The sequence below is a fragment of the Rutidosis leptorrhynchoides genome, chromosome 6 (genome assembly GCF_046630445.1).
Source record: "Rutidosis leptorrhynchoides isolate AG116_Rl617_1_P2 chromosome 6, CSIRO_AGI_Rlap_v1, whole genome shotgun sequence".
Taxonomy (NCBI): Eukaryota; Viridiplantae; Streptophyta; class Magnoliopsida; order Asterales; family Asteraceae; genus Rutidosis; species Rutidosis leptorrhynchoides.
The window spans coordinates 292286749-292305369 of record NC_092338.1 but is presented as its reverse complement, the minus strand read 5'-3'; the positions used below and the strand labels follow the sequence as shown (position 1 = coordinate 292305369).

At 35.0% G+C, this 18621-nt stretch overlaps 1 protein-coding gene across 1 annotated transcript; it reads left to right on the top strand.

Annotated features, from left to right (window-relative positions):
- Positions 1-14020: 14020 nt before the first annotated feature.
- LOC139853038 (histone-lysine N-methyltransferase family member SUVH9-like) lies at positions 14021-18079 on the top strand. The gene is made up of 2 exons (XM_071842405.1): positions 14021-16177; positions 17774-18079. Exon 1 carries the CDS (start codon positions 14119-14121, stop codon positions 16102-16104), a length of 1986 nt encoding a protein of 661 aa, XP_071698506.1. The 5' UTR covers positions 14021-14118; the 3' UTR covers positions 16105-16177; positions 17774-18079.
- The last annotated feature ends 542 nt before the right edge of the window (positions 18080-18621 follow it).

The following is an 18621-nucleotide window of genomic DNA, read 5'->3' as shown; positions in this document are numbered from 1 at the left end:
TAAAAAGATCAAAAATATCCAATCTTGTTTTACCCATAACTTCTTCATTTTAAATCCGTTTTGAGTGAATCAAATTGCTATGGTTTCATATTGAACTCTAATTTAAGAATCCAAATAGAAAAAGTATAGGTTTATAGTCGTAAATTTAAGTTACATGTCAATTACTAAAGAGGTAGTCATTTCCGTCGAAAGAACGACATCTTGATGACCATTTTGAAAAACATACTTTCACTTTGAGTTTAACCAAGATTTTTGGATATAGTTTCATGTTCATATGAAAAATCATTTTCCCAGAAGAACAACTTTTTAATCAAAGTTTATCATTGTTTTTAATTATCTAAACCAAAACAGCCCCCGATTTCACTACGACGGCGTATATCCGATTTTATGGTGTTCATCGTGTTTCCAGGTTTTAAATCATTAAGTTAGCATATCATATAGATATAGAACAAATGTTTAGTTGATTTTAAAAGTCAAGTTAGAAGGATTAACTTTTGTTTGCGAACAAGTTTAGAATTAACTAAACTATGTTCTAGTGATTACAAGTTTAAACCTTCGAATAAGATAGCTTTATATGTATGAATCGAATGATGTTATGAACATCATTACTACCTCAAGTTTTCTGGATAAAACTACTGGAAATGAGAAAAATAGATCTAGCTTCAAAGGATCCTTGGATGGCTTGAAAGTTCTTGAAGCAGAATCATGACACGAAAACAGTTCAAGTAAGATTTTCACTCGAAATAAGATTGTTATAGTTGTAGAAATTGAATCAAAGTTTGAATATGAATATTACCTTGAATTAGAAAGATAACCTACTATAAATAACAAAGGTTCCTTGATCTTAGATGATTACTTGGAATGGATTACAAAGCTTGGAAGTAGACTTGCAAACTTGGAAGTATTCTTGATTTTTATGAAACTATACTTATGGAATTTATGAAGAACACTTAGAACTTGAAGATGGAACTTGAGAGAGATCAATTAGATGAAGAAAATTGAAGAATGAAAGTGTTTGTAGGTGTTTTTGGTCGTTGGTATATGGATTAGATATAAAGGATATGTAATTTTGTTTTCATGTAAATAAGTCATGAATGATTACTAATATTTTTGTAATTTTATGAGATATTTCATGCTAGTTTCCAAATGATGGTTCCCACATGTGTTAGGTGACTCACATGGGCTACTAATAGCTGATCATTGGAGTGTATATACCAATAGTACATACATCTAAAAGCTGTGTATTGTACGAGTACGAATACGGGTGCATACGAGTAGAATTGTTGATGAAACTGAACGAGGATGTAATTGTAAGCATTTTTGTTAAGTAGAAGTACTTTGATATGTGTCTTGAAGTCTTTCAAAAGTGTAAAAATACATATCAAAATACAACATGTATATACATTCTAATGGAGTCGTTAGGTCTTCGTTAGTCGTTACATGTAAGTGTTGTTTTGAAACCTTTAAGTTAACGATCTCAATTAATGTTGTTAACCCAATGTTTATTATATCAAATGTGATGTTAAATTATTATGTTATCATGATATTATGATGTATGAATATCTCTTAATATGATATATACATTAAAATATCGTTACAACGATAATCGTTACATATAAGTCTCGTTTCGTAATTCTTGAGTTAGTAGTCTTGTTTTTACATATGTAGTTCATTGTTAACACACTTAATGATATATTTAAATATCATTTTATCATGTTAAATATAGTGTATCAATATCTTAATATGATACATATGTATTTAGTAGACGTTATCATAACGATAATCGTTATATATATCATTTCGAGTTTCTTAACTTAGTAATCTCATTTCTTATGTATATCACAAATTGTTAATATACTTAATGAGATACTTACTCATCATAATCTAATTACAATCATATATATATGTCTATATATACCACAACATGTAGTTTTTACAAATTTGTAACGTTCGTGAATCGCCGGTCAACTTGGGTGATCAATTGTCTATATGAAACTTATTTCATTTAATCAAGTCTTAACAAGTTTAATTGCTTAACACGTTGGAAACATTTAGTTATGTAAATATCAATCTCAATTAATATATATAAACTTGGAAAAGTTCGGGTCACTACAGTACGTACCCGTTAAATTAATTTCGTCCCGAAATTTTAAGCTGTTGAAGGTGTTGACGAATCTTCTGGAAATAGATGCGGGTATTTCTTCTTCATCTGATCTTCACGCTTCCAGGTGAACTCGTGTCCCCTACGAGCATTCCATCGAACCTTAACAATCGGTATCTTGTTTTGCTTAAGTCTCTTAACCTCACGATCTATTATTTCGACGGGTTCTTCAATGAATTGAAGTTTTTCATTGATTTGGATTTCGTCCAACGGAATAGTGAGATCTTATTTAGCAAAACATTTCTTCAAATTCGAGACGTGGAAAGTGTTATGTACAGCCACGAGTTGTTGAGGTAGCTCCAGTTGGTAAGCTACTGGTCCGACACGATCTATAATCTTGAATGGTCCAATGTACCTTGGATTTAGTTTCCCCCGTTTACCAAATCGAACAACGCCTTTCCAAGGTGAAACCTTATGCATGACCATTTCTCCAATTTCAAACTCTATATCTTTTCTTTTACTGTCCGCGTAGCTCTTTTGTCGACTCTGGGCGGTTTTCAATCGTTGTTGAATTTGGATGATTTTCTCAGTAGTTTCTTGTATTATCTCCGGACCCGTAATCTGTCTATCCCCCACTTCATTCCAATAAATCGGAGACCTGCACTTTCTACCATAAAGTGCCTCAAACGGCGCCATCTCAATACTAGAATGATAACTGTTGTTGTAGTAAAATTCTGCTAACGGTAGGTGTCGATCCCAACTGTTTCCGAAATCAATAATACATGCTCGTAGCATGTCTTCAAGCGTTTGTATCGTCCTTTCGCTCTGCCTATCAGTTTGTGGATGATAGGCAGTACTCATGTCTAGACGAGTCCCCAATGCTTGTTGCAACGTCTGCCAGAACCTTGAAACAAATCTACCATCCCTATCAGAGATAATAGAGATGGGTATTCCATGTCTGGAGACAACCTCCTTCAAATACAATCGCGCCAACTTCTCCATTTTGTCATCTTCTCTCATTGGCAGGAAGTGTGCTGACTTGGTGAGACGATCAACTATTACCCAAATAGTATCATAACCACTTGCAGTCCTTGGCAATTTAGTAATAAAATCCATGGTAATATTTTCCCATTTCCATTTCGGGATTTCAGGTTGTTGTAGTAGACCTGATGGTTTCTGATGTTCAGCTTTGACCTTAGAACACGTCAAACATTCTCCTACATAATTAGCAATATCGGCTTTCATACCGGCCACCAAAAGTGTTTCTTGAGATCTTTATACATATTCCCCGCTCCGGGATGTATTGAATATCTGGTTTTATGTGCTTCCTTAAGTACCATTTCTCTCACATCTCCAAACCTTGGTACCCAAATTCTATCAGCCCTATATCGGGTTCCGTCTTCTCGAATATTAAGATGTTTCTCTGATCCTTTGGGTATCTCATTCTTCAACTTTCCTTCTTTTACAACCCCCTGTTGCGCCTCCTTTATTTGAGTAGTAAGGTTAGTACGAATAATTATATTCATAGCTTTTACCCTTATAAGTTCTCTGTCCTTTCTACTCAAAGCGTCAGCTACCACATTCGCCTTCCCCGGGTGGTATCGAATCTCAAAATCATAATCATTCAACAGTTCAATCCACCTGCGTTGTCTCATATTCAGTTGCTTCTGATTAAATATATGTTGGAGACTTTTGTGGTCGGTATATATAATACTTTTGACCCCATATAAATAAAGCCTCCAAGTCTTTAATGCAAAAACAACAGCACCCAATTCCAAATCGTGAGTAGTATAATTTTGCTCGTGAATCTTCAATTGTCTAGACGCATAAGCAATCACCTTCGTTCATTGCATTAATACACAACTGAGACCTTGCTTTGATGCATCACAATAAATCACAAAATCATCATTCCCTTCAGGCAATGACAATATAGGTGTCGTAGTTAGCTTTTTCTTCAATAACTAAAACGCCTTCTCTTGTTCATCCTTCCATTCAAATTTATTCCCTTTATACGTTAATGCAGTCAAGGGTTTTGCTATTTTGGAGAAATCTTGGATGAATCTTCTATGGTAACCAGCTAATCCTAAAAATTGACGTATATGCTTCGGAGTTTTTGGGGTTTCTCACTTTTCAACGGTTTCGATCTTTGCCAGGTCCACCTGGATACCTTCTTTGTTCACTATGTGACTGAGGAATTAAACTTCTTCCAACCAAAATGCACACTTTGAAAACTTAGCGTACAGTTTTTCTTTCCTCAATACTTCTAGCACTTTTCTCAAATGTTCTTCGTGCTCTTGATCATTTTTTGAGTAAATAAGTATGTCATCGATGAAAACAATGACAAACTTGTCAAGAGATGGCCCACACACTCGGTTCATAAGGTCCATGAACACAGCTGGTGTGTTAGTCAATCCAAACGGCATAACCATAAACTCGTAATGACCATAACGCGTCCTAAAAGTAGTTTTTGGAATATCATCCTCCTTTACTCGCATTTGATGATATCCATAACATAAATCGATTTTCGAATAAATCGACGAGCCTTGTAGTTGGTCAAATAAGTCATCAATTCTCGGCAGTGGATAACGGTTTTTGATGGTAAGTTTATTCAACTCTCTGTAGTCAATACACAACCTAAATGTACCATCCTTCTTCTTGACAAATAAAACAGGAGCTCCCCATGGTGATGTGCATGGTCGAATGAAACCACGTTCTAATAGTTCTTGCAGTTGGCTTTGCAGTTCTTTCATCTCGCTGGGTGCGAGTCTGTAAGGAGCACGAGCTATTGGTGCAGCTCCTGGTACAAGATCTATTTGAAATTCAACAGATCGATGTGGAGATAGTCCCGGTAATTCTTTCGAAAATACATCGGGAAATTCTTTTGCGACGGGAACATCATTGATGCTCTTTTCTTTAGTTTGTACTTTCTTGACGTGTGCTAGAACAGCATAGCAACCTTTTCTTATTAGTTTTTGTGCCTTCAAATTACTAATAAGATGTAGCTTCGTGTTGCCCTTTTCTCCGTACACCATTAAGGGTTCTCCTTCTTCTCGTACAATGCGAATTGCATTTTTGTAACATACGATCTCTGCTTTCATCTCCTTCAGCCAGTCCATGCCAACTATTACATCAAAACTCCCTAACTTTACTGGTATCAAATCAATCTTAAATATTTCTCTACCCAGTTTAATTTCTCGATTCCGGCATATATAATCTGCTGAAATTAATTTACCGTTTGCTAATTCGAGTAAAAATTTACTATCCAACGGCGTCAATGGACAACTTAATTTAGCACAAACATCTCTACTCATATAGCTTCTATCCGCATCCGAATCAAATAAAACGTAAGCAGATTTATTGTCAATAAGAAACGTACCCGTAACAAGTTCCGCGTCTTCCTGTGCCTCTGTCGCATTAATATTGAAAACTCTTCAGCAGCCTTGTCCATTCGTGTTCTCCTAGTTCGGGCAATTTCTAATAATGTGGCCCGGTTTTCCACATTTATAACAAACTACATTGGCATAACTTGCTCCGACACTACTTGCTTCGCCATTACTCATTCCGACACCATTTGTTCCTTTCGTTCTGTTAACCCCTGGTCCGTAGACCTCACACTTCGCCGCGCTATGACCATTTCTTTTACACTTGTTACAAAATTTGGTGCAGAATCTCGAGTGATACTTTTCACACCTTTGGCATAGCTGCTTCTGATTGTTGTTGTTGTTGCAGTTGTTATTGTTGTTGGGATGATTGTTGTAGTTGTTGTTGTTGTTGTGCCATTTGTTGTAGTTGCGATTGATGTTCTGATTGTTGGGATAGTTGTTGTTGTATTGGTGACTCTTATCACCGTTTTCCTCCCACTTTCTTTTGACTAGCTTCACTTTGGCCTCTTCGGCCGCCTGTTCTTTAATTCTTCCCTCAATCTGGTTCACTAGTTTGTGAGCCATTCTACATGCCTTTTGTATGGAGGCAGGCTCGTGTGAACTTATATCTTCTTGGATTCTCTCCGGTAACCCTTTCACAAACGCGTTGATCTTCTCTTCCTCATCTTCGAACGCTCTCAGACACAATAGGCACAATTCTGTGAATCGTCTTTCGTACGAAGTAATATCGAATCCCTGTGTTCGTAACCCTCTAAGTTCTGACTTGAGCTTATTGACCTCGGTTCTGGGACGGTACTTCTCGTTCATCAAGTGCTTGAATGCTGACCACGGTAGCGCGTAAGCAGCATCTTGTCCCACTTACTCTAGATAGGTATTCCACCATGTTAACGCAATACCTGTGAAGGTATGCGTAGCGTACTTCACTTTGTCTCCTTCAGCACACTTACTTATGGTAAACACCGATTCAACTTTCTTGGTTCACCGTTTCAATCCGATTGGTCCTTCGGTCCCATCAAATTCTGAAGGTTTGTAGGCAGTGAATTCCTTGTAGGAGTATCCTACACGATTTCTTGCGCCGTTAGCTGTATTGAAAGATTCAGAGTTATTGTTGGTATGTAGCGCGGCCTGTACTGCGGCTATGTTTGAAGCAAGAAAGGCACGAAATTCCTCTTCGCTCATATTCAAGGTGTGCCGAGTAGTCGTTGCCATTTCCTTCCAAATAATCAAATGAAACAAGCTAATCATACAGAATATTAAGAGTAGTCAATAGTATCTCGTAGCATAATATGAACTCATTTATAAAAGCTTTTTCTTCATATTAGCGTTTTATAAGTTTAAATTCGGGTACTACCTACCCGTTAAGTTCATACTTAGTAGCTAATATACAATTCAACTACTACAATTCCATATGAAAAACTGATTATAATAATATATCACATACAAATATTCTTCAAACTTACAACTTCGCTATATTACATATAACATGAAATATAGTACACTATGATACATGACAGTTTTGAAGATAAATCTAGTTAATACGCAAGTTGTTCAGCAAAGGAAATAAAGACACGTAATTCATAAGTCCAGAAACAAGTCATGCATTCTGGTTTTACTAAGACGACTTCCCATCCTTGGTCTTGTGGAAAATAATTGTTATGACCATTGGCTAGGCAGCATGTTGTAATGTCGTCAAAAGAACGAGGGTTTCGTAATGTCCAACAGCCCCATAATAATCTAAAAACCTTGTTTCTCACCCCAACTACTGAATCCGTCACTTGTGGGAAAGTTTTATTTAAAAGCTGCAATCCGATGTTTTTTTTCTCACTTTGGTAAGAAGCGAACATCACTAACCCGTAGGCATAACATGCTTCTTTATGTTGCATGTTAGAAGCTCTTTCTAATTCACGAAATCCTATGTTGGGATATGTTGAGTCAAAATAGGTTCTTAACCCGTAGCGTAAAATTGCATTTGGGTTCCCCGTATTTAACGCTTTAAAGAAAACACGGCGTAATTTAAAGTCTCCCCAATGTGATATACCCCACCTATCAAAGGAAAGCCTTTTATAAACTAAGGCATTTCTGGAAAGTCTTTCAAATGTTTGACAAGTTAATTTCGCCATAATTAAATGTGCTGATGAATTCTGACCGACTCTAGACAAGATTTTCTCAATCATATCCTCTGGTAGGTCTTCTAAAATATTTGGTTGTCTACCCTTAACGTTCATTTTGTTTTTATACTGTAAAATAAACAAGGATTAGATTCGTAATAACAAACAATACAAGTAATTTTTACATAGAACATAAAAGTACAAGCATACTACAATACATTTATTACACAACATGCTCACACCACTCTAATCTGAATCACTGGTTTCTTCTTCTTCGAACTTGGTTCTTTTTCCTAATTTTCTAGGGATATATGATGTTCCACTAATACGAGCCATCGTTTTCCACATTGGTTTAGAAAAACCTGGTGGTTTAGAGGTTCCCGGGTTATTGTCACGATATTGAAAATACGGGTGTTGACGGTACATATAAAGTTCATCGGGTTCGGAATCAGATTTCTCTATTTTGATGCCTTTTCCCTTATTATTTTCTTTTACCTCATTAAATTGGGTCGGGGTAATTTTTATAACATCATCAGAATCCTCATCAGGATCCGATTCATCGGAAAATTGGAAAATTTTCCCAATATTTTGCTTCCTTAGCGGAAACACCATTGACCATTATTAACTTTGGTCCATTGGTTGAGGATTTTCTTTTATTTGACCCGTTTTCTGTGGTTCCTACTATTCCCCCCTCCGAAACCTCTTCTTCTTCCGGTTCCTCTTCTTCTGGTTCCTCTTCTTCCGGTTCCTCTTCTTCCGGTTCCATTTCCTCTTCTTCCGGTTCTTCGGGAACTTGTGAATCTTGCCAATATATATTCGACTCTTCGTTATTATTAGGTGAGTCAATGGGATTTGTGCTAGAGGTAGACATCTATCACACAATATCAAACATGTTAAGAGATTAATATATCACTTACTATTTACATGTTAATAATATATAGTTTCCAACAAAAATGTTAAGCGATCATTTTTAAAGAAAACACGGTCGAAGTCCAGACTCACTAATGCATCCTAACAAACTCGATAAGACACACTAATGCAAATTTTCTGGTTCTCTAAGACCAACGCTCGGATACCAACTGAAATGTCCCGTTCATATTGATTATAAACATTCCATATTAATTGATTTCGTTGCGAGGTTTTGACCTCTATATGAGACGTTTTTCAAAGACTGCATTTATTTTTAAAACAACCATAACCTTTATTTTATCAATAAAGGTTTTAAACGCATTACGTAGATTATCAAATAATGATAATCTAAAATATACTGTTTACACATGACCATTACATAATGGTTTACAATAGAAATATATTACATCGACATATGTTTCTTGATTGCAGTTTTTACACAATATCATACAAACATGGACTCCAAATCTTGTCCTTATTTTAGTATGCAACAGCGGAAGCTCTTAGTATTCAGCTGAGAATAAACATGCTTTAAACGTCAACAAAAATGTTGGTGAGTTATAGGTTTAACCTATATATATCAAATCGTAACAATAGACCACAAGATTTCATATTTCAATACACATCCCATACATAGAGATAAAAATCATTCATATGGTGAACACCTGGTAACCGACATTAACAAGATGCATATATAAGAATATCCCCATCATTCCGGGACACCCTTAGGATATGATATAAATTTTGAAGTACTAAAGCATACGGTACTTTGGATGGGGTTTGTTAGGCCCAATAGATCTATCTTTAGGATTCGCGTCAATTAGGGTGTCTGTTCCCTAATTCTTAGATTACCAGACTTAATAAAAAATGGCATATTCGATTTCTATAATTCAACCATAGAATGTAGTTTCACGTACTTGTGTCTATTTTGTAAATCATTTATAAAACATGCATGTATTCTCATCCCAAATATATTAGATTTTAAAAGTGGGACTATAACTCACTTTCACAGATATTTCCTTCCTCGGAAATAAGACTTGAACACGGATCGATTCACGAACCTATACAAATATGTACATATATATCAAAGTATGATCAAAATATAATTACAACCATTTTTATTATGTTTTAAAGATTTGAGTGTATTAAGTCAGCTGTCCTCGTTAATAACCTACAACTAGTTGTCCATAGTTAGATGTACAGAAATAAATCGATATATATTATCTTGAATCAATCCACGACCCAGTGTATACACGTCTTAGGCTAGATCACAACTTAAAGTATATATATTTTTGAAATCAACCTCAACCCTGTATAGCTAACTCCAACATTACTGCATATAGAGTGTCTATGGTTGTTCCAAATAATATATATACATGGGTCGATATGATATGTCAAAACATTTGCATATGTGTTTATGGTATCCCAAAATTACATAATATATTAGAATACATGTATAATACAATATAAGTTAGCTAGGATATGATTTGTATAGATTTGTTAAACATTTCCCGTAGCTAAAAAGATCAAAAATATCCAATCTTGTTTTACCCATAACTTCTTCATTTTAAATCCGTTTTGAGTGAATCAAATTGCTATGGTTTCATATTGAACTCTAATTTAAGAATCCAAACATAAAAAGTATAGGTTTATAGTCGGAAATTTAAGTTACATGTCAATTACTAAAGAGGTAGTCATTTTCGTCAAAAGAACGACATCTTGATGACCATTTTGAAAAACATACTTTCACTTTGAGTTTAACCAAGATTTTTGGATATAGTTTCATGTTCATATGAAAAATTATTTTCCCAGAAGAACAACTTTTAAATCAAAGTTTATCATAGTTTTTAATTATCCAAACCAAAACAGCCCCCGGTTTCACTACGACGGCGTATATCCGATTTTATGGTGTTCATCGTGTTTTCAGGTTTTAAATCATTAAGTTAGCATATCATATAGATATAGAACATGTGTTTATTTGATTTTAAAAGTCAAGTTAGAAGGATTAACTTTTGTTTGCGAACAAGTTTAGAATTAACTAAACTATGTTCTAGTGATTACAAGTTTAAACCTTCGAATAAGATAGCTTTATATGTATGAATCGAATGATGTTATGAACATCATTACTACCTCAAGTTTTCTGGATAAAACTACTGGAAATGAGAAAAATGGATCTAGCTTCAAAGGATCCTTGGATGGCTTGAAAGTTCTTGAAGCAGAATCATGACACGAAAACAGTTCAAGTAAGATTTTCATTCGAAATAAGATTGTTAGAGTTATAGAAATTGAATAAAAGTTTGAATATGAATATTACCTTGAATTAGAAAGATAACCTACTGTAAATAACAAAGGTTCCTTGATCTTAGATGATTACTTGGAATGGATTAAAAACTTGGAAGTAGACTTGCAAACTTGGAAGTATTTCTTGATTTTTATGAAACTATACTTATGGAATTTATGAAGAACACTTAGAACTTGAAGATGGAACTTGAGAGAGATCAATTAGATGAATAAAATTGAAGAATGAAAGTGTTTGTAGGTATTTTTGGTCGTTGGTATATGGATTAGATATAAAGGATATGTAATTTTGTTTTCATGTAAATAAGTCATGAATGATTACTAATATTTTTGTAATTTTATGACATATTTCATGCTAGTTGCCAAATGATGGTTCCCTCATGTGTTAGGTGACTCACATGGGCTGCTAAGAGCTGATCATTGGAGTGTATATACCAATAGTACATACATCTAAAAGCTGTGTATTGTACGAGTACGAATACGGGTGCATACGAGTAGAATTGTTGATGAAACTGAATGAGGATGTAATTGTAAGCATTTTTGTTAAGTAGAAGTACTTTGATATGTGTCTTGAAGTCTTTAAAAAGTGTAAGAATACATACCAAAACACAACATGTATATACATTCTAATGGAGTCGTTATGTCTTCGTTAGTCGTTACATGTAAGTGTTGTTTTGAAACCTTTAAGTTAACGATCTCAATTAATGTTGTTAACCCAATGTTTATTATATCAAATGAGATGTTAAATTATTATGTTATCATGATATTATGATGTATGAATATCTATTAATATGATATATACATTAAAATATCGTTACAACGATAATCGTTACATATAAGTCTCGTTTCGTAATTCTTGAGTTAGTAGTCTTGTTTTTACATATGTAGTTCATTGTTAACACACTTAATGATATATTTAAATATCATTTTATCATGTTAAATATAGTGTATCAATATCTTAATATGATACATATGTATTTAGTAGACGTTATCATAACGATAATCGTTATATATATCATTTTGAGTTTCTTAACTTAGTAATCTCATTTCTTATGTATATCACAAATTGTTAATATACTTAATGAGATACTTACTCATCATAATTTTATGTCAACCATATATATATGTCTATATATACCACAACATGTAGTTTTTACAAATTTGTAACGTTCGTGAATCAACTTGGGTGATCAATTGTCTATATGAAACTTATTTCATTTAATCAAGTCTTAACAAGTTTGATTGCTTAACACGTTGGAAACATTTAGTCATGTAAATATCAATCTCAATTAATATATATAAACATGAAAAAGTTCGGGTCACTACAGCACGCGCTATCAGAATCTAGCTACCCGATTCTAATGTTAAAATATGTCAGGACAATCATATAGACGTTGGTAGGAGGAATCTACATATTTCCCCTCTCTTTCACTTGGTCATAAACGGTAACTTTGCCAGATGGAGAGTTATTAGCATGGTCAGAATAGAGGGTACCATCGGAGTCAGCGCCCCGATAGTAGTATACCATTCAACATTTGTGGCTTATATTTGCGGCTAATATGCAACGACATAGACCTAACATTGCGCTGGTCATCGTTTGCGCCTTGAAAAGACATGATTCGAAGATAAAATTTGTTGGAAGAATATAAAAAGAAAGAAGAAGAAGAAGAAGAATAAGAATAAGAAGTGAAGAAAAGAAGGGAGAACTATTTATAGGAGAATGGAAGGAGGAAAGAGAAATAAATTGAATACATGCGGAACGTACACGTGTAAACATCCTGAGGTCGGTTGAAAAGGAAGTGTAAGAAAATGATGGCTGAAGTGACAATTACCTGTTGTCATCATTGTAGCGTCATAAGTAACTGTCACTTCACATTTAAGAAAAAACAGGTTATACTACAAGTTGATTTCGACACCATGTGCAATACTTGCGCATAATATCGAACGGTGAGGACTTAATGATGTGTACACTTGCATACCTCATATACATGCATCACACGTGACTAGCATGTGCCTAACAATGCATAATCAACAGGTTACTAAGTAAATACATAAGCATGTCATCCATGTTTACAGTATTATAATGCGCTATAAGTAAAACGATCTCATGATCCATTAGGCGCCATCGACATATGCGCTCCTAAAGTCGACGTTACTAGCGATAAACCAAAATGGCCGACAATACTGAACTAAGGACTATCACGTACAGTTGACACGCATAGCATAAACCAACAAAAGACACCACAAGTGGTTGGCATGAGCCCATTGTACGATCACCAGAATGTACTACAGTCTGAACAACGGCTGCTATAGACAGCTGGCAGACTGCGGTAGGACCACTTGCACTTTTTCAGCTTTACAAACCAAATTGTACGACTTAAAGAGGAGACGTTCCCTTTATCCTATTACGTAGCACTAAGAGACAAAGATGTTCAACTATAAATAGGACATCAAACTCTTATTTCAAATCATCTTAAGACGTGCTTTTCACACATATTCACATACACACTCATTTCACTAATACGTACTTAACACATTATGATAATTACATCTTCAAGTGATAACATGCGCTACCGGAATTTTAAAGTTTCGAAGATTTGTTATGTAGCGTTCTATGAACATGAACCCTAACAGTAACACCTCCTTGAGCCATCAAAACCGACTATCTCGATGATGATGATGGGTCACCGTTTAACCATCATCCTGTTGGGATCATCATCTCACAGAGTTATTTACGTTATTTACAGTGCATTCTATCCGGAAAGTTAAACTTAGTGACACTGAAATTCTCTTTTTTTATTGACAAGTATAGATTTAACATAATAAATTTCTATACATACCTTCTCGTCAACTGTGTAACAGTGGAAGCAACATATGTGACTGATAAATAAATTTCTTGTGCCGTATGTATGTACGACTATAATAGAGTAAACAAGGTAATATTGGTGATTATATATAGGTACAAAGAACGTTTTCCTTCCCAATCCGCTCAAATATGAGTGGAAAGCATTCATTGTTAAAAGAGTAAATATAATCCACTCTTCCCACTCATCTCCATTTCTTTCCTTCCTTAAAAAAAACTCGAAAATCACCTTTTATTAATTTTCCGTTCAAACCCTTTCCTTTCCGCCAGGGAAAAAAATTAAAGAATGCAGCCTTAATAAAAAAAACAAGTGACATTGGATTTTCCGTTTGAATTCATTGCAAAATTCACACAACAATCGAATACTGCATTTTAATCACTCTGCATTTCTTTCTTCACTTGTTGTCGATTCAATTCAAATGCTTTTTATTTTGTAATTGAAATCCGGAAATAGAAATGGATTCGTTAATTGATCTCAATCTATACCCCGATCCTCCCCCTCTGACTCCTACTACTACCACCACCGCTGCTTCAAGCTTCATCATCACTCCTAAAATTGAACCTAAATTGGAACCAATTGACGTTCCCCCACCACCTAATTATGATAATAGTAATGTTAATTTCTCTCCTAACCCTAATTCTTGTAGTGATAATTTGAGTTCCATTCCGCATGCCCAACCAGACGAAAACAATGTCTATTCCGAATTCAACAGAATCTCCGAAATGTTTCGTACAGCATTTGCTCAGCAGACGCAAAATCAAGACGATATTTCCGTTACCGATCCTGACGCACAAGCAATCGTTCCCGTTCCCGATGAAGAACACCATAACCAGCTCGCTACCTCTCGCCGGAAGCTGCAACAGCGGTCGTCGGAACTGGTTAGGGTTACGAACCTTGCAATTGAGGACGAAAGGTATTTTCGTGATGTTGTTAGGAAAACTAGGATGATTTATGATTCTCTTAGGGTTTTAGTAGTCTTTGAAGATGAGAAACGTAGGTCCACCTTGTCTATTGGAGAATTAGAGCGCCGTGCTCGTGGAGATTTAAAGGCCGCTTCCGTAATGAAACAACGCGGTTTGTGGTTGAATCGGGATAAGCGGATTGTTGGAGCGATACCTGGTGTTATTGTTGGTGATGTTTTCTTTTACAGATTGGAAATTTGTGTTGTTGGAATGCATGGTCAAGTTCAGGCAGGGATTGATTACTTGAGCTCGAGCCAGAGCTCCAATGGGGAGCCTATTGCTACGAGTGTGATTGTTTCGGGTGGTTATGAAGACGATGAAGATGCTGGTGATGTTATTGTTTATACTGGTCATGGTGGTCAAGATAAGAATTCAAGACAAGTGGCTCATCAGAAACTGGAAGGTGGGAATCTTGCTATGGAAAGGAGTATGCATTATGGAATTGAGGTACGAGTCATTCGTGGGTTTAGGTATGAAAATAGTCCCAGTGGTAAAGTTTATGTTTATGATGGTCTGTATAAGATTGTTGAAGCTTGGTTTGATGTGGGTAAGTCTGGTTTTGGGGTGTTTAAGTTTAAGCTTGTTAGAATGGAAAATCAAACGGAAATGGGCACTGCCGTTTTTAAGTTCGCTGAGAATCTTAGAACCAAAGCTTTAGAGGTTAGGCCTACCGGATATATCAGTTTTGATATTTCTATGAAGAAAGAAAACATCCCCGTGTTTTTGTTTAACGACATTGATGATAATCAAGAACCCATGTATTATGAATATTTAGTGAAAACTGTTTTTCCCCCTTTTGTGTATCACCTCGGGGTGAAGGGTAGTGGATGTAACTGTGTTGCCGGATGTTCATTAGATTGTCTTTGTGCTAAGAAAAACGGGGGTGACTTTGCATATGATTCAAATGGTCTTCTTGTGCGAGGGAAACCGTTGATATTCGAATGTGGACCCCACTGCCAGTGTCCTCCCAGTTGTCAGAATCGTGTTAGCCAAAAGGGTGTGAGGAATCGATTCGAAGTTTTTAGATCGAGGGAAACTGGTTGGGGAGTTAGATCATTGGACTTGATACAAGCTGGCTCATTTATTTGTGAATATACTGGAGTTATCCTCACAAGAGAGCAAGCACGATTGTTTTCCATGAATGGAGATGCATTAATTTATCCGAATCGATTCGGGGAGAGATGGGCAGAATGGGGTGACTTGTCTCAAATATTCACCGATTATGAACGTCCATCGTACCCGTCTGTTCCTCCGTTGGATTTTGGTATGGATGTATCTAAAATGAGGAATCTTGCTTGCTATATGAGCCACAGTTCATGTCCGAATGTTTTAGTGCAATTGGTATTGTATGATCACTCAAATTTTTCGTTTCCTCACCTTGTGCTTTTTGCTATGGAGAATATTCCGCCTATGCGGGAGCTTAGTCTTGATTATGGAGTTGCAGACGAGGTCACGGGGAAGCTATCTATTTGTAATTAAGATCATTTTCTGACTTATTGGTTTGCTTTATTGCATCTCACATTACAGTTTTTGAGATGCATCTGACAACAAGGTATTGAACCTCATCCGAATTATTAGACTGCACCTGATTGTCTATTGCATCTTTGTTTGGCTTTGTTTTCCTGCTTTGTTGTGCCGTTTGTTCAATGTTAACTTCTCTCATATTGTGAGTATTGAATTTCAGTTATTTCATATGTCTTTTTGTTGGAGATGGTAGCCATATCCTTTATCTTAGTTTAAATTTATAGGCAATAGAAATTAATGTGTTTGTCTTAGTACGTTTTTGGATTGCCCATTCCCATTAATATATGTACTATACAGATCTCATTCTAGGTTCTTAAGATCTAGATCTTACCTAAGATTGGTTTTGTGTTTGCAAGATCGGGAGCTTAAGATCCTACTTGGATATTCTTTTACACGTGTGTTATAATACGATTAAAAACCATATATGTGGCATATTAGTGAAATATTCACAGTTCAACACACTGCAATATTAGTTACATTCTATAAGAAAGGTTTTAGATTACTATATTTTTTATTATATATATATAAGGATCAATGGGGAAGTAACCAATCGGGGAGAAGCGGGGGAAGCAAATTTTTTTTTTTTTTTCGCTTTTTTTGGAATTTTTTTTTCCCGGCATCAAGATCACACGAAAATATGAACATTTAGAAGAGACACTTCGTGATAAATGTTATTATTTAGGCGGGAAAACGATCGACAAAAATAACATTCAAGATAATATTGTTCGTGAAGAATATGAACGTTTTTTTTTTCTTCATGTTTTGTGAAGTAAAATTTAGCCCGGTTTAGAGTTTAGGGTTTAGGGTTTAGGGTTTAGGGTTTGGTGTTTTAGGTTTATTCCATAAACCCAAAACACCAAACCCGGAATAAACCCAAAACACCAAACCCTAAACCCTAAACTCTAAACCGTTCGTGTTAAAAACTCAATCTAAATCCTAAATCTAAATCCTAAATCTAAATCCTAAATCTAAACCCTAAACCCTAAATTTCTAAACCCTAATATCTAAACCCTATAAACTATAATATCTAAACCCTATTATCTAAACCCCAATAGCTAAAACCTCAACATACGCTCGAAAAACACGATAATTGTTATATATTACTTCTTCGAGCGTTTTCCCGCCAAAATAAAAACATTTATCACAAAGTGTCTCTACTAAATGTTCATATTTTCATCCCATCTATAATGTTCGTGAACAAAATTTTTTCAAAAAACGAAAAAAAAAAAGTTTTTGCTTCCCCCCGCTTGGTTACTTCCCTCTTGATCCTACCACACACATATATATATATATATATATATATATATATATATATATATATATATATATATATATATATATATATATATATATATATATATATATATATATATATATATATTCAACTGTAAACTATTGTAATTGAATAATTGATGAGATTTACCATCATTATTACTTGCTTAAATGATTAACATATTAGCTTTTTATTTGACAAAATCATCATATTGAAACAATGTGTTAGCTTCTTAGTACACGCTAATCACATGATGTTATTAATTGCTTATTGAAATATACTATGAAGTCTCTAATGATCTAGGTTTAATATGCTATTTTTCACATGAATCTTGTTTTCTTTTGTAAACAGGTACATGATGATCGGTTGGCAACTCGTTTGTAGCCCAGAGTCTACAATCAAATCGCATCTTAACTTTTTAGGTTTAAGGTAGTATTTCCTTTGTGTTAAAAGAGCAGCGTGGATTACCATGTTGCAATTTTCCTCCATTTTAATGTTGTCCGTATGTGTATTCTTAAGAATGCTACATCAAGACATTTTCCGCGTAAAGGTGAAATGGTGATTTTACTACAAGCGGCTAGCGTGTATGAAATGGTAAAATTAGGATAGAATGAAGTCAGTTTTGTTGTAGACTTTTGGTGTGCTAAGATCACCATCCCTGTTCATTTATTTATGATGTATCATGTATATATGTATATGTATATATGTTAACTTTAATGTAAGTATAAAAAATGTATTCAGCATGTTTATTTAATTGATTATGGCTTTTTTCTTACTTTGAGGAGGGGTCAACAACTATGTTTGTTCATGTTTCTGTATTTACAATTTTTCTTTTTGGTATCCTTTAGTGCTAGTTGTTTTTAATCATACTTCACGATACGTATGGTGAGGTTGATTGAATATGTGGTCTTGATCGAGGTTGCAACAATCGCTACTCGGGGAGTACTCGGTTGGGACTTTCAAAAATCGCTACTCGGGGAGTACTCGGTCGGAACTTTTTTACGGAGTACTCACAACTTGGGAAGTACTCATAGAAGTATTTGGATGGATGTTGACTAAGTTTGACTTGGTCAGATTTTCTGAGTAATCCTGTTTTTTACTGAGTACTCACAACTTCGGAAGTAATCATGGAAGTACTTGGATGGATGTTGACTAAGTTTGACTTAGTCCGATTTTGACCAATGTTCTAAGTAATCCTG